Below are 16145 nucleotides of genomic sequence, written 5' to 3'. Positions count from 1 at the left end.
GACACTTCGAAGTCTCCCCAGCTTGCACTGCTTTTGTCACAACACCCTCAATCAGAAGGAATAGATGTTGATTTGCACCTCGAATACTATGTTCAGTTCTGGGCCCCTCACTATAGGAAAGACATCGAGGTACTAGAGGGAGTGCAGAGAATGGCAATGAAGCTGGTGAGGGGTCTGGAGCACAAGTCTGATCAGGAGCAGCTGAGGGAACTGGGGCTGTTTAGCCTGGAGAAAAGGAGGCTGAGGGGAGACCTTATTGCTGTCTACAGCTACCTGAAAGGAGGTTGTAGCATGGAGGGGGTTGGTCTCTTCTCCCAAGTAGCAAGTGATAGGACGAGAGGAAATGGCCTCAAGTTGCACCAGGGAAGGTCCAGATTGGATATTAGGAACAAGTTCTTCACGGAGAGGGTTTTCAAGCAGTGGAACAGGCTGCCCAGGGAAGTGGCTGAGTACCCATCCCTGGAGGTGATTAAAAGGTACATAGATGAGGTTCTTAGGGACATGGCTTAGTGGTAGATTTAGGTTATGGTTGAACTCGATGATAATAAGGGTCTCTTCCAACTTAAATGAATCTGTGATTCTAAACAGCTAATATTCTGGTAGCTGCTGCTAACATGCTTAAATAACTTAGACATTGCAACAGTCACTGGATAGTGAGGAACCCAACTTCCTCTTTTCTCTTTCTTCTTCTTCCTGTATCAGATCCCAAGCTCTGCGCAATTCCTGTGACACCTAATGGACACTTGGACCCATCCTTGCCCTCCACCCCACCAGTGGCTGCTGGGGGGGTCACAAACTCTTCGCGCAACTCCCTGCAGCCTGACCAGATCCGTGTTGCTGTTGGTTCCCGGAAGAGCAGTGTGATGTCCCTGGGGAGAATGACCTGTGACCAGCGGTCATTGGTGAGTGAGTCAGTGAGCAGACATGTGTGTTGTCCCCTTCTTTTGAAGTCCAAGCACTCTGTTGTCTATCTGCCTCCATCTGGGGATTGCTGTGGAGGATTGAACTGCTGCTGTAGGCTTCTAAGACAAGCGCATTGCCTGTCTTTAGGAAGCCAGCTCAGTTCACATTATTTATCTAAATTTCCGGATTATTCATGTCTATTTCCAGGTTAATTGAGTGTGGGATTCAGCTCTTTTGTATGCTTCTCCTGAGAGAGTAGGGACACCAAGGAGACAGTGTCCCTCTTAGAGTGAACCATGTTTTGTCCCCTTGCTCTTTCCTTGTTTTCCTAGAGCACAGGACACAAAATAATGCCTGGAGCGAGTTAAGAGCATAGGAATACCTGCTTGATGCCAGAGCTGCCAAGTTCCGTAACAGATGGGTTTTCTGGAAGCTTTTGTAACGATAGAGAAATCTTGACTTGGAGCTCCCCATAGCAGGTTCTGCTGCCCCTTAGCACTTCTTCAAGCACTGCTGGCTCTCCAGCCAACTCATGTCAGACCTGTCTACCTTGTAACATCAGCTGCTGGGGTTTCTAGCCACTGACACACACAGCTTGGGGGGGGTGAATTGGTGCTCAAAGGGTTCATGCCCCTGAAATTTCTGAACAGGGAGAGCTGGCAGCCACATACTACATGATAAGTTGCTGATGTGCTTGGACTAGACTGTAACCAGCAAGCCTGTTTCTCTCATTTCTTCCTTTTACTAAGACTGTACTCGAAGATCGTGTGTCAGGTTATCCATCACCCTGTACCTTGTGTTATCCTTTACCCCAGGGTAGCATAAAAAGCTGCCAATCAGATTTTTGGAGAGCTTTATTCTTGCTCTGTGATGGTGTAAATAACATCAGGCACCTGGCCTTTGGCTTTATTATTTACCTTCCCTGTAAGTACCTTGCACACAGATGGTGCTATAAAGTAATGGCAGCCAACACCATTGCTAACTCATTATCAGTTTATTGTCAGATTTACAGAGATTGCTGCTAAATTCCCACCGTGCAACTTCCTCAATGGCTGAAAAAAATGACAACTTCCTGGCTAAGGGAGAAACCTGTGATCTGAAATCGGATTGCATCCTCCCTCCTTGTGCCCTGAGTCCCTGTCCTGCTCTCTTACAGTCCAGCTCCCGCAGTTCCCACTATGGTGCCTGGGGCCGCAGTGGGCCCTGGGGCAGCCGCCGCTCCAGCTGGAACAGCCTGGCCCGGGGACACAGCCTAAAGCACAGACCTCCCTCTGCTGAGCACGAATCCCTCCTGTCTGGAGAAAGGCACGGGACTGGGACAGCGGATGGGGAGCCGGATGGGACAGGAAGGGTGTTGCATCACCGCCGGACGCTCTCCCTGGACAACAAAGGCTCCTGTGACCTGCTGGAGTTGGCCTCAGTCCCGTCTGGCTACAGAGTGGCCCGTAAGCTGGGAGCAGCGTCTGGGGCCAGTGAGCATCAAGACTGCAATGGCAAAATGCCCAGTATTGCCAAGGAGATCTTCCCAAAGATGGACAACCGCAAGGAACGGGGAGAGGATGATGAAGAGATAGATTATGTGAGTACGTGTTGGAAGGAATGTGGGGTTATACTGCAGTGCTGTGGGAAACCTCAAATCCGTCCTGAAGTTTCAGTCTCCCTGCCACGTGGATGGGAGAGCTTGCAAAGGTGCTTTAAGTACAACTGAAGGACAACATTGAACACAGATGGGACCTTCTAGGCCCAGACAAGCTCCAACCACATTGTCAGGCTGCCTGCAAGGCTGTTGTACAGGTGGATGGTTGGCGGAAGGCAGATGTGAGGCACGTGCACAGTCATTCAGGGGCTGTTATTTTGGAGCAATGCAGCCTGCAATTTCTCCAGGCCAGGGAAGGTCAGGTTGTGTGAGCAGTGAGAGCTTTGCATGAGGAACATCAGCAGATCAGAGCAGGAGGCACAGGCACGAGAGACAAGGCAAGTGAGTTTTGCAGTGCCAGGCTGGGAGACTGCAATGCACGATCTGTGAGCAGATCGAAGGGTGGAAAAAGTGGACAGAGGGTTCATAGAAATGTGAACTGACATACATGCTGTATGAAATTAAATCGCCTCTGAGCCCAAGTGCCAACAGAAGGCCTTCCTGCCCTGGTCTTTCGTTTAGCTGAGGTAGTGAGAAAACTCTGTCCTTATGTAACAAAACCACTCCAACAGCTCTGAGAAGGCATCATGGACAACATCTTACTCTAGAAAGGTGACCAGCAGTTTTATTTATAATGATCTGGGGAGGAAACAAGATGCCAAGAGTCAAACAGGCTGTAGCAAAGCAACTCCTACCTCCTTTACAGTGGCTTGTTGCTCTTCGAGTCCATTTCCTCTTTCAGAGGCTTAAAGAAAGGCAGGTAGTGCACCTGAGGAACTTCAGGTAGCGGCGTTTTGGGGTCAGATGTGACAGGAAGAGTGTCTCTCACAGGCAAGTGGAAAGGTAACCAGTGGCATTTGCTTCTGCTCCATCCCTACAGAGCCTATGCTTTCGCATCCGAAAGATGATGGAAGTTTATAAACCAGACTGGTGTGAGTTACGGGAAGACTGGTCCATATATCTCTTCTCTCCACAAAACAGGTTTGTGTGTTTTTTTGCCATGAGAGGGTTGAGAAAATGGGACAGGTTCTGTTGCAGTGATAGTCAGTAGTTTCAGCTCCTTGTTCTAATATTGCTCTGCTCCAGGCTCCCTGCGTGACCATGGGTCACCCTGGGATATTGCCATGGCAAGGGACACCAGTATCAGTGATAGGAAAGCTGCTGGCGCAGTTTTGGCCAGACCTCTTAATTCTCTGTGCTCATACTTCTTAACCTTGCTCTGCCCAAGGCACGGATACCTACTGAACTCTCTTGCAGGTTTCGCCTCCTCTGCCAAACCGTCATTGCTCACAAACTCTTTGACTATGTTGTGCTGGCCTTCATCTTCCTGAACTGCATCACCATTGCTCTAGAGAGACCACAGATTGAACACAGAAGCACGGTGAGCACCGTTTCCTCCCGTTTGCTTTTTGGCACAACCTCTGACAGAGGTTCGTAAGTGCTCCTGGCACTGGTATGTCCTCTGGAAGAACTTGAGCACCAAACACAAACTTCCACTCGTCTATTCAAATGCCCAAGTATTAGTAAGTCACACAGAGTGTGCTTCCCCTGCAGGGTCTTATAATGGGGCAACCTGCTTTATAATAGTGATCCTAATTCCTTCCCTCTTGAAGAGCAAGAGAGTCCCCCAGACACCTGCAGTTAAGAAATGATGGGCAAAAGGGACAGTGACTGGAAACTAAAAGATAGAAGTAACTTCCATTCTGTAGAAATGGCATATCATCACTCACGCATGGTGCTTTTGAGCTATCTTGGAGATGGCTCAAGCTGGCAAGTGAAATGGCTTTATCTGCATGTCTGCCTTAGCTAACCTCCAGGCTCTATTGCACTTATGCACAATCTAGTGCTTGGTGCTCAGCAACACTTTGGAAATGAGTCCCAGGTCAGCACAGCAGGTCAGGACTGAGCAGCATGGGCAGAACAGGGTAGAAAGCACCCGGAAAGCAGGTTTGCAGGATGCAAGGCAAATCCCATCCACTGTGCTCTTGCAGAGTTGCAGAGGATCCTGGCTCAGCTGTGGCCCAGGGCTGAGCCAAGGTGTGTGAGCTAAAAGCTGCCCAGCACTGACCTTTGACAAAGGCACTTCTCTTATTTCCTCAGCTTTCAGGTCAAGAAGTCAATATACATTTAAGGCCTTTTTCTACTTTTTTTTTTTTTCTAGGAGAGAATCTTTCTCACTGTGTCCAACTACATTTTCACAGCAATTTTTGTAGCTGAGATGACACTGAAGGTAAGTTACTGTGGAGATGAACGGCTCAGAGCCTTTTCCATTGTCAGGAACAACATGCTTCATGTTTGCTTATCACCCTTCTAAAATCTCTCCCTCTTTTCATTGTGCCACTCCTTCCCCCTACCTTGGTAAAGGCAAATACTGCCTGGGATTGAGTCCCCTCTTGTCATGCTTGTGGGGGGTTGTTTATCCAAGGCTTTAAATCCGAAGGGATCTTAACATCTGGCAGGAATAGCTGGCCTCAAGGTATGGATTTTGTAATAATGTCAAATGTCCATTTAGTTCCTCCTAGAGGAAGAATGGGGGAAACAACAGCAATATGAATAATGTGCTCTTAGTTGAGATAGTTATTTAATAGCTGAGTACTTTATGACAATAGGAAAATCTTGTGATTGGGAAAGAGTTCCAAAACTGGGTGAAGACAGTCTCAGAGATGGCTGCCTGAATTTCAACCCCCTAAAATTCATACCCAAATTATGGTCATGATTTGCTCTCCCTAAGGCCACTGATGTCTGTAGCACCTGCTGGTGTTGAGAATTGCTGAGAATAGAACCACCCTCTTAGGAGCCAAAGTATGGGATTTAGTGCCTGATTTACTTCCCAGGCGATCTCTGGACTGGGAGACTTGCCCTAGGTCTGTAGTATGGCAGGGAAAGGCTTTCTGTTTGGTCCCTACAATGCTGTTGCTCAGGGAGGCAGAGAAATGGTGAGAAGACACAATGGCCGTGTTATTTCTGGAGTTACGTGCCACCACTTTCCCCAAAGACATTCTCCATCATAGACTTCCAGGTAAAAGGAAAAGATGATGAGATGATACTCCAGTGTCACATGGAGTTGATAATTGTCCCCCATCCTTGCCCTCTCTCCACAGCTGCCCTCTACCAGGCAATATGGAGAGGAGCCATTTAACCTCCTCTCTTCTCCCCTCTTTTGCAGGTGGTCTCTCTAGGCCTGTATTTTGGGGATCAGGCTTACCTCCGCAGCAGCTGGAACATCTTGGATGGCTTCTTGGTCTTCGTGTCTCTTATTGACATCGTGGTCTCGGTGGCCTCTGCTGGTGGTGCCAAAATCCTGGGGGTGTTGCGGGTTCTCCGGCTGCTGCGCACCTTACGTCCCCTCCGGTCAGAGCCCCACTGAGCCCTGCTTGTCTCCCTCTTCCCACCACCTCCCCGTGGAAGGGTCCCAGAGTTGGATCATGCCGTGCCAGGCAAAGTGTGGTCTGACAAGCCATGAGCCACAGGGAGGTTCCCTTTAGCCATATGGCTCTGGTCTTGGAGGTACCTCATCGGACAACCAACCCGTGGGAGAGAAGAGGCGTTTTGGTTGCAGGGAAGTGATCCCCACTGATGGGTCACTGCACAGGGGAAGTGGAGGTCCATTGCTGCTGAAAATGCTTAGCTTAGGGCAAACATCCCTACCCCGTTCCTCTATCACCCCTCCCCTTCCTTCCCTTCCAGAGTCATCAGCCGAGCTCCTGGCCTGAAGCTGGTGGTGGAGACACTCATTTCTTCCCTCAAGCCCATAGGAAACATCGTCCTCATCTGTTGTGCTTTCTTCATCATCTTCGGCATCCTGGGTGTGCAGGTAGTGTTGTTACTACCCATCAAACAGCCCCCATGCCTCAAGCCCTACTGTGGGCATCTGTACCCCCAGGTACAGGCACAGGGGACTGAGCAGAGCGGGAGGGACAGGCAAGCCAGGAAACCTTCTGCAGCCGCCCTCTTCCATGAGCTGTCTCTCACCATAATGTCCCTGCAACCTTTGGCAAAGACAGCGAAGTGCTCAGAGAATGCAGATGTCAATGGATGTTCAAGACAGGAGTTAACACTTGCACCTGGCAGGAGCTTGATCAGGGTTTGGGTCAGTGTTACAGGGAGAACCAAAGGCTGGCATAGCACAGGGCTTGCTGGACACATCCATGGCACACTACAAGAGCAAGCAGCTCAGTGCCTGCTTGCATGAACCCTGCCTCCAGTCAGCTATGTTTCTCCTCCTCACTCTGAGTCCTAAATCCACCCACAACCTTCTTTTATTTTTTTATTTAATCCTCTTTATTTTCGGCTGTTGCATTGCAGAGGAGCAAGGACGTGGGCGTTACTTCCATCTCAGGGAATGTGCTATACTTAGTCTGCTCTGATGCATCTGTACAAATGCACAAACCAGTACCTTCCATATGGGGAGAGGAGCCCTGGGCAGAAGAGCTAAAGCCATGCAGTGCAGCTTTGCAAAAAAAAGCATCTGAGAAGCAGGGGATGTTTTTTCTGTTTCTTTACCCTCAGATGAGATCTTTTCCCATCAGCTCTCTCAGTAACTGGGAAGCAGGGAGGGGAGATTACTCTTGGGGTTTGAATAGATCTTTTTTATTTCCTTTTGGGTCAGTGGCTCTAATTGCACCCAAAAAGGCAACCCTATAGGCTATGGTAAGGGCTTACAGTCACCGCTGGCCTGGGACAGTTGAGCAGGCTGCAAAGCCAGGTGTGGGTTTATGAGGGTAGCCCTGGCTCTTTAGCAATGTTTGAGCCTGTGTTCTACATCGCATTGGTGGTCCTCCCTACCTGTCATGCTCCACCTGCCTTGCAGCCCTGCAGCCCTGCAGCCCACCCCCTGTCTTGGGAGCTTCTGCATATCCCAGGGACCATGGGGAACCCTGCAGGGAAAGGGGCTGATGGGTTCATTCCCCTCCTGCAGCTCTTCAAGGGCAAGTTCTACCACTGCCTGGGAGTTGACATCAGGAACATCACCAACCGGTCTGACTGCATGGCTGCCAACTACAAGTGGGTGCACCACAAGTATAACTTCGATAACCTGGGACAAGTGAGTGTGCCCCTGTCTCCGATGGGAACCCAGCATGGGGTTTGTGTCCTCCTATATGTACCCCTCCCAGGGCACAGATGCAATGCCTGGAAAGCCTGGTCCCTGGGCTAGGAGTGGTGGTTGTTTGGCATGGGTATCCATGCAGAAGATGTGTCACTAGTGGGTTGGTATCAGGATGATGCTTACAGGTTGATGGGGGAAAGAAAAGTTGTGGCAGCAGAGAGTTTGATTTTCTTTTTTCTCCTGCTGTGAAGCAGATGTTCTTCACAACCTCTTTCCTCTGGTGAATCTGGCTGCACATGGCTTCCTGCCCTCCCTCCCACTCCCCCACGGGGGAAGGAGCAGGTTTTGATGCGTGTAGAGACACAGGCAGGAAGAGTATTTCGATGTTGTGTGTTTTAGAGCATAAACCCATTATTTGTTTTTTTCCCAGACTGCCAGATGCACCTGCTCCACATCTGCTTTGCTTTGTATGTTGCAGGCTCTGATGTCCCTCTTTGTTCTGGCTTCCAAGGATGGCTGGGTCAATATTATGTATAATGGACTGGATGCTGTGGCTGTTGACCAGCAGGTATGAAGATTTCCTTATGAAAGGACCTTTATCACTTTCCTCAGGCTAGTAAGGCAGAAGTATGTTTAAATGTCCTGCTTCAGGCATCTGCCTCAAACTAAGAGTCCCTTCCAGCGCCCTTCTGAATCCTTTGCTCACCTCATTTCAAGGAGTCAAGAGTCATGCGTGGTCCATGCAGTGGGGTGCAGCTGTGGCTGTGCAGTGGGTGTCTGTCATAATTCTCACCCCCTGCTCAGTTTGGATCTCACTGCAGGTCTTTATCTATTTGTAATGATGCAGCAACAGCACCATGTGCCTTTTTGGGCAGGCTGGCTCCCTTGTGGCCCACAGATGATTATTTTAATACCCTGTGAAGCAGGGACTATCATGCTGTTGCCCACTGTGTCCCTATTCCTCTACCACAAAAAAATGACCTTGATAGTGTCCAGTGTAGGTGCCTGCCAGGGGCTGCTGTACCACAGACTTGAATCTCAGGGATGATGCTCCATTTGCATCTGAACCTCTGCAAAAGGTGCACCACTGTTGGCTTTGTTGGCTCTTTGTGAGGAGACCCAGTCGAAGTTAAGGTCTCCTCTCTCTCCAGGCCTGAATAACATTTCTATTCCAGTCTCATTGCCATGTTGGTGGCATCTAGATGTGGTCTCTACTTGCCCTTGAGCCAAAGGTGTTCCTGGTGCCTGGACCACCCATTTTACCACATGCTGGGGTTCTGCCTGAATTGTGACTCTGTGAAAGCAGGTGCTAGACCTTGACTCCCATCTGCTCCATCAATCACCAGGTGATGCCAAAATCCAATCTGCCAACCACCAACTGCCTTGTCTGTAGCCCCAGCTCTTCCCAGCCCACTCCCCTGATTTCCATAACCCCCCTCTACCTTCCCTGCAGCCAATCACCAGGGCAGGTCCCACCCCCATCATTTCCATACTGCTGCCCATCCAGCTGATCCACTGCTTCTGTTCTATCCCTACCTCCAGCCGGTAACCAACAACAACCCCTGGATGCTCCTCTACTTCATCTCCTTCCTCCTCATCGTCAGCTTCTTTGTGCTCAACATGTTCGTGGGGGTGGTGGTGGAGAACTTCCACAAGTGCCGGCAGCACCAGGAGGCTGAGGAGGCGCGCCGGCGGGAGGAGAAGCGCCTGCGCCGCCTGGAGAAGAAGCGAAGGAGTAAGGCACAGCCTAAGTGTTTGGTCGGTTCGTAGGCCAAGGTTTTCTGAGAAAAACCTTCTCCTCTTCTTTTTCTTTCCCAATGGACGGGTCTCTGAAATGCATCGCTTGTGGCCGCGCTCTCAGCCTTCCTCCCCGCGCCACTGCCGTGTCGCTACGCAACTCACTGGGGCGGTTTGGGGGAGTGGGGTGGCTGACGAGGTCTGCTGGGACTGTGGGGAAGCTGCTGGGGTTTTAGCACCCTGCCCCTCTGGAGATAACACGTACCAAAAACACCCCGTAGCACCTGCTGGCGTGCACTGTTGATACAGGACGTGTACAAACTGGTACACCTCCTGGGCTTGGGATGATCCCACCTGGGATTCCTACAACCCAGCTGGTGTTTGGGGAAGACCTGGACAGACCATCATTTGTGTTTAAACCCAAATATAAAGAAGAGGGAGAGGAAAAAAAAAAAATGAGGAAAAGAGGAAGACCCCTGTGTTTTGTTTCTGGTTCCTTCTATTGGTGTTGCAGTGTCACTCCTTGGGGTCCCAGATCCTCTTCCTGGTGTTTCTGTCCTCTTCTGTATTACCTTTAGACAAAAACTGAAAAAGCATACTTGCCCCTGGAAATCATCCCGGCTACCCCAGGCTGATGGTTTTCTTCCATTCGCAGCCTGTGGGCATGCTTTCCCTTCCTCTGCTCCAGTTTTCCCCCTCTCTCCTGTGACACCCTGGGGCCTCTCCCGGAACCATCTGCTCCCTTTTATCATTTGTGATCTTAATTTGTCGAGGCATGAAATGCTGATTTAGCACCATTCCCACAAACATGGACTAACAGATTTTCTTTCTAGCATTCCTTTCCTTGTCTTTTTTTCTATTTATTCTTTTCCTCACTTCTACTTTCCTCTTTTTCCTTTTCCCTGTCCTTCTTATGTCCCCTTTCTTTTACTTATCCTTTTCTCTTCTTTCTTCCCCCACCTTCATTCCCTTTTTTTTCAACATGTATCACCACACCACTCTTGTGCCTGCTCCCTCCTCAGTGTTTCTTACCCATTTCTCTCTTTCTTTCGATTTCTTCCTAACTCTGCCCATCTCCCTCTTTCCACTGAAGAGGCGCAGCGTCTGCCGTACTATGCTACCTACTGCCCCATACGTCTCCTTATTCATTCGGTCTGCACCAGCCACTATCTGGACATCTTCATCACTTTCATCATCTGCCTCAACGTGGTCACTATGTCCTTGGAGCACTACAACCAACCTGTGGTGAGTGAGATCATGGAGATAAGCCCTGCCTCTAGTCATGTTATTTTGCTACAGCTCTCTGGTGACCACTGGCCACCAGCATAGGCAGGACACTTGAGTGTCTCTAAAAAATACTTTTAAAGTGTTGCAATAGTTAATGTAGTAGGCAAAATGTAGTAGTTTCCTATGTATCCAGAAATATAGACCCTACTCAGACAGTTGCTATCAATTAAAATCAATAAAGAGAAGGCACCTAAGCAGGAGTCAGACCTTCAGAAAGCAAGGTGCAATTAAGTTTCTGTGCTTTATATTAGTTAGTGAATATGTGGATCACCCAAATTTAACTGCCTGGTCTACTTTGTCTGTTCCTCAGGATCCTAACAGGAGGAGTGGTAGAAGCAGCACTGTTCTGGGAGCTTCAGGCTTTGCTTTATATTTCCAAATGTCAGTCCAGTTCTGCGGCTGCATGGCTTGAGCTGAAAGGACTAGGGTGGCTGGTTGTATGTCCAACAGAGAAGCTGCAGGGCAAAAGCACTGAGCAGAGCCTCTCGCAGCTGCAGGGGGTCATTCCTGGTAAAGGGCCTTGAAGGCCAAATAAATTTATGCTTTGGGGAAGACCATCTACCTCTTAGTGTTCCTGGCAAAGTCCTAGGTGCCTTTGATGGAAAAAAAACAATTATGTTGCATGTATCAAAGGAACTTTCTGCCTCCATATGTAGACAAAGCATTCATCACAACATTTGCCTGGTGGCATTTCAGGTTCCTGTTTAGGATACCCTTGGTTTAAGTGACAGCACTGGTGTCCGAGCAGATGCTGTACAAGGTAGCTCAGGCTTTGATCAGGAACTGAACCTGTCTGTCGTCATTCAAATCCACTGCCAGGTTCCTCCATTTCTTGCCCATCTTGCCCAACTGCCCAGTTTTTATCTTGCCCTTGGTGGTGTCCAGTTTTAGTCTGAAGGAACTCTTAACCTTTATCTGTTGTCATCCCTACATCGGGCCTTTGCTCCTAAATAAGTTACTCTTCTTCCTTACCCCTCAGCTCCTTCCCTTGGAATGCAGGTCCAGCCATGTTAGCCTGCTGTCAGGCTCTGCTAAAGAATCTTGCCAAAGCACTTTGAACCCTTCCAGTATGAAGTGCCACCAAATGCTGCCTCCTGCTCACACTTGTCCTTGGTGATGGAGAAGGGGCAGCGCATGAAAGAACCAGAAGCCCAACAGCTAAGAGATATGACATGTGCCTGCCCCACATCAAGGCACAGAGGGGTTTTCTCCCAGCAGAAACGACATGTATCCACAACTGGAGTAACCTTCGTGTCTCCCTCCTGATTGATAGCTATGCTAGTGCCATTAACATGGTGGTATCCAGGTGGCATAGGCTACTGGCAAAAAAGGAGGCTGATGGTACTGGGTGGATTCTCTTTGCAATAGCCTCCTACTCCCCATTACATTGAACAGTACAGCAGAAAGGAGCAATAATCAGTCCTGAGAACAACATGGGGCAGAGGGCACAGCTGGTGGTTGACCTTAGTAGGCAGCCTCCACCTTCAAGTAGGTAGGAGGCATGGGACAGCTTCCCCACCTCCCAGTGAATTCCTGGCACTCAGGAGAGTTCCCCCACAGGTTATGTGCTAGTTGTTTCTTTTATCTCAATTCTTTACCCTCTCTTTCTGCTGGCAGTCCCTGGAGACCGCCCTCAAATATTGCAACTACCTGTTCACCACTGTCTTTGTGTTGGAGGCTGTTCTCAAGCTGGTGGCATTTGGTCTGCGGCGATTCTTCAAAGACAGGTAAGCAGAGGGTTATGTCAACTGTGGCTGTGGGACAACTGGGATTGGGGTGGAGGTTTTTAGTATGAATCCTTACCTGGAGTGTGAGGTGGTAGCAGAGTTCCCTGACTGCCTCCCGGTTCTGCACAACATGGATCTAGCCTCAGCCCGTGTGAGCCACAATGCATAGGTAATAGTAAGAGTTGCCCAAAAATTGCCTTGGTACCTGCTGATTAGGCTAGAAAGCAGAGGAGGTGAGGTTAGAAAGAGCCATTTTTTCCTGGCCTTGAGGCAAACTGGGAGCATACTGAAGCGGAATGTGTATAACGAAGCTGATTCTAGGTAGTCAGGCCTCAAAAAGCTGAGCCCATTAGTCAAAGCATAGCACCATAGTAACACAGCTCCATGCTTTCAGATCAGGCTGGCTTGCCTCTGGCTGCTCAGGGTGTATGCAAAGTGAATCTCTGTCTGCAGAAGGCCATATAGGCTGAGTCAGAATGGGGCCTTGGACTCATAGATAAAGCAATATTTAGGTTGAAGTAGAGACAATTCACTTTCTTTTTCAGGGAAGTGGAAAAAGTCCATCATCCTTTATTCTCTTCAATTTTTCTTCTTAAGGTGGAACCAGCTAGATCTGGCCATTGTGCTGCTGTCTGTCATGGGCATCACGTTGGAAGAGATTGAAATCAATGCTGCTCTCCCAATTAACCCCACTATCATTCGGATCATGAGGGTGCTGCGTATCGCCCGGGGTGAGAGAGACACTGGCCAACGCAGGGCTGTTGTACGTGGCCGTAGAGTGGGACTTGGTGCCATGACTCATTGAGCAGAGGCTGTAGAGTCATGGGCTTGCCCTGTCTCTGGCCCTAGGAGGGAGGCAGGAGATGTGACAAAGGACAGCCTAGAGACTAAGGCTTTCTGGCTTCCTTTAGCCTTTAGATGCAGTGGTTTTAGCAGAGGGTGAAGGACCAGGAGGGTAAGCAGATCATGCGAGCACTGAACTTTCCCTGATATTCTTTTATGGGAGAAGTATGGCAGTGGTGCTTAGAGAAAGGGCCCACAAGCAGGTTGAAGTGGGCAGAGGGAGGGGACTGAATCTTCCTGGTGGTGTCCAAGATGTTCTAAGCTGCCTTAATGGATGGTGGCTGGAGGAAGAGAAAGTGATGGAATGAAAAATCAAACCAGAGGGAGAATTGTGATACACATTGTTGGGAGAAAGGGGGGCTCTTGGCCAGACTGTCTGGGTGAAGCAGAAGAAGCTCAATAGTCATGGGTGACAGAAACAGAATACTCAGTAAGAAAGAGACGGACTGGAGAAGGAACACTGGGGCTGTACAGTCAAAAGAAATAGGAAAAGGGAGAAGGGGGCCAAGGGGGAAAATCCAGCTTTTCGAGGGCAAGGGGAGACAGGACATCCGTCTTGCAATATTGGCATTAATCAGTCACACAAAGGGTGTGCTTTCTGAGCTCAGTCTGAGTGATGCTTCTCTTCTGTTTGTTGTGGCAGTCCTGAAGCTACTGAAGATGGCCACAGGAATGCGAGCACTGCTGGATACAGTTGTTCAAGCCCTGCCACAGGTAAAACAAACCAGCTTCCCCATCGACTTGTCTTTTCTGCACCCTTTTTCCAAAGGGCTAATTCCTGTAGAGTCTTCGAAGTGGTGTCTACTGTGTTGTGCAGGCAACTGCCTGAAGGTGGAGTCTGAGTTTTCATGTCATTCATGGGGGCAGAGGTCTCCTCAGACAGATGTTGTCCAGGTTATCTTGTCAATCACAGGGGTACAGCTCACCTCTGTTCTCCCATGGGTGAATGAAACACGGCTTGGTTTCTGGATGAGGACAAACTTCTTCCCATCACCTCTAGCTAGTCTCTGACTGCTTGCAGCTAGTCCCCAGCTCCTCCCCCGCTCTCCATAAGACAAGAAGAATAACTAGCAGCCATTTCAGGAGGAAAGGAGGTCTTTGCATCTCTGCCCTTCTCACCGTTCCCTGCCTGTGCCCCTTTTTGCCCCCCTCTCATTTGCACTCCTGTCACTCCTTTTCTTAGCTAGTGCCCCCGTCTTCCTACTTTCTTTTCTTCCTTTCTCCTCCTGGACCCCTTTGTGTCTCTGAGCCTCTCGTGTATGAGAAGCAGTGACGCGCTCTGTTGTGGCTCACGCAGTCAGCAGTGAAGTGTCTACTGCAAGACAGCTAGACGGAAGGATTTCATGAGCTGTGAGCGGCAGCTGTTCCCGAATTAGATGCTGACACGGTGCTTTACACAGGCTTTGAGCCCACTGTGAGGATCCTCTGTGATGGATGAGCAGCCAGGAAGACTGGTCCCCTTCCTTTTGGATCCTCGAGAGAGAGAATTATTAAGCAAGGAGTAATGGCACCAAGTGGCTCTACTGATCATACATCAAACCACTGCTGTGACAGGCCCTAAGCAGGCAGCTCTATTGCATGATATCAAAATGCATGGGCATTTGTCAGTTGATTTATCAGCTAATGTGCCAGTCTTGGTGAGTGATGCAGAGCTGAGAATCAATCTGAAAACAGCATGAGTAGTTACCCAAGGAGTTTAGTTCTGATGTTGGTGACAATAAATGTCAATCTGAATTAGTGAAATCTCATGGCACAGAAGCAAGGGGGAAACACTGATCTTTTATGGATCCTGAGCTCTGCCTGATGCTCCATGTTTTTTATTAAACAATAATAATTTGTGGTTTTATCTAATAATAATCATTATACAATTCATATGTAGAATATATAATAATATTGTTATCCAGGGTAGCTGAGGGCTGAGATACACTGGACAATGGAAGGAGCAGGAGAAGAAGCATATTGCTATAGCGGGCAGCTTTGGGCCAGTAACGTTTATTAGTTCTGTCTCTGCTGCCCCAGGCTGGCTCAGTACAGCTTCTTTGCACCTTGCTCTTTCCTGTTCCAGGAGCCACAACAGCTGATTTTTCTCAGGCAAGGAACTGGAATGAAGCAGGTCTCCAGATCCAGCATCTGCATGTCTGTGGCATGTTTATTCTGTAACCCAGATAAATGCACACAGATCTTAAGAGCTGGCTGAAATAGTGTACAGAAGCTCTTGGAAGGGGACTCTGCAGTGTATTTGCACTTAAATGGTGCGAGTCAACTTCTATCCCCAAAATACAGAGACTTAATAAGAGAGGAGGAAATGTTCATATCCCTGTCATGTAGATGGAGAAACTGAGTCATCAGGCAGTGAAATGTTTTGCTCGGGGTGGCAAAAAGCACAGTTGGGATCTCAGTTTAAGCCTCTGAGCCCTGCTCTGATCATAGCCGCAAACCACAAGTATTAATATATTCTTCCATACTTTATAAATTCTGACTTTTCTGTCTCCTGTACAGCTCCTTTGCTAACCAAGATGATAGGTTGGGTCTTTTGGGGGTCATTAATATCTGCCACAGAACCCTCACAAGCAGATGTCTAAAGGTCTGTCTTCTAAGTATTCCCTGGAAAGTGGTAACAAGCAGTGCTTAATCTTTCCAGCATCAAAGCCTATGATCAATCCGCTTCCTATTGACTGTCTTCTGCTTCCTTCTGTAACAGGTTGGCTTCATTTAATGAAGTTATATAACAGAGGGATCAAAAATCACTCCATAGTTAAAGTTGTGTAAAAATCTGCACTTAAAGCAGGGCTAAAATCTCCCAGTTTCACTGCTAAAAGATTGAATTCAGTCTCCATATTTTATACTCTGGGTCTTTGGGGGACAATTGAATTATCTCTAATATTAATTCTTCAAGATTTATTGGCTTTGCCAAAAGAAGCAGTTTAAAATAAGCTGTCCTTTCCATTGCACTTTTTCCTCCTTT

At 48.6% G+C, this 16145-nt stretch overlaps 1 protein-coding gene across 2 annotated transcripts in view; it reads left to right on the top strand.

The window, feature by feature from the left end:
• CACNA1I (calcium voltage-gated channel subunit alpha1 I) overlaps positions 1 to 16145 on the top strand; it is a 185234-nt gene that overhangs the window by 155999 nt on the left and 13090 nt on the right. The window contains exons 17-30 of one of the 2 annotated variants that reach the window (XM_065046868.1): positions 703 to 902; positions 2060 to 2482; positions 3420 to 3520; positions 3797 to 3920; positions 4701 to 4769; positions 5706 to 5890; positions 6227 to 6353; positions 7458 to 7583; positions 8065 to 8154; positions 9129 to 9321; positions 10417 to 10568; positions 12228 to 12337; positions 12935 to 13068; positions 13824 to 13894. In XM_065046868.1, coding sequence (XP_064902940.1) covers positions 703 to 902; positions 2060 to 2482; positions 3420 to 3520; positions 3797 to 3920; positions 4701 to 4769; positions 5706 to 5890; positions 6227 to 6353; positions 7458 to 7583; positions 8065 to 8154; positions 9129 to 9321; positions 10417 to 10568; positions 12228 to 12337; positions 12935 to 13068; positions 13824 to 13894 — 2105 coding nt within the window. Of the gene's footprint in view, positions 1 to 702; positions 903 to 2059; positions 2483 to 3419; positions 3521 to 3796; positions 3921 to 4700; positions 4770 to 5705; positions 5891 to 6226; positions 6354 to 7457; positions 7584 to 8064; positions 8155 to 9128; positions 9349 to 10416; positions 10569 to 12227; positions 12338 to 12934; positions 13069 to 13823; positions 13895 to 16145 lie in introns of both variants that reach the window. The other variant, XM_065046874.1, reaches the window with a different exon arrangement.

The sequence above is a fragment of the Columba livia genome, chromosome 1 (assembly GCF_036013475.1).
Source record: "Columba livia isolate bColLiv1 breed racing homer chromosome 1, bColLiv1.pat.W.v2, whole genome shotgun sequence".
Lineage (NCBI taxonomy): Eukaryota > Metazoa > Chordata > Aves > Columbiformes > Columbidae > Columba > Columba livia.
Note: the sequence above shows the minus strand (reverse complement) of the source record. Positions and strands in the feature narration are given on the sequence as shown.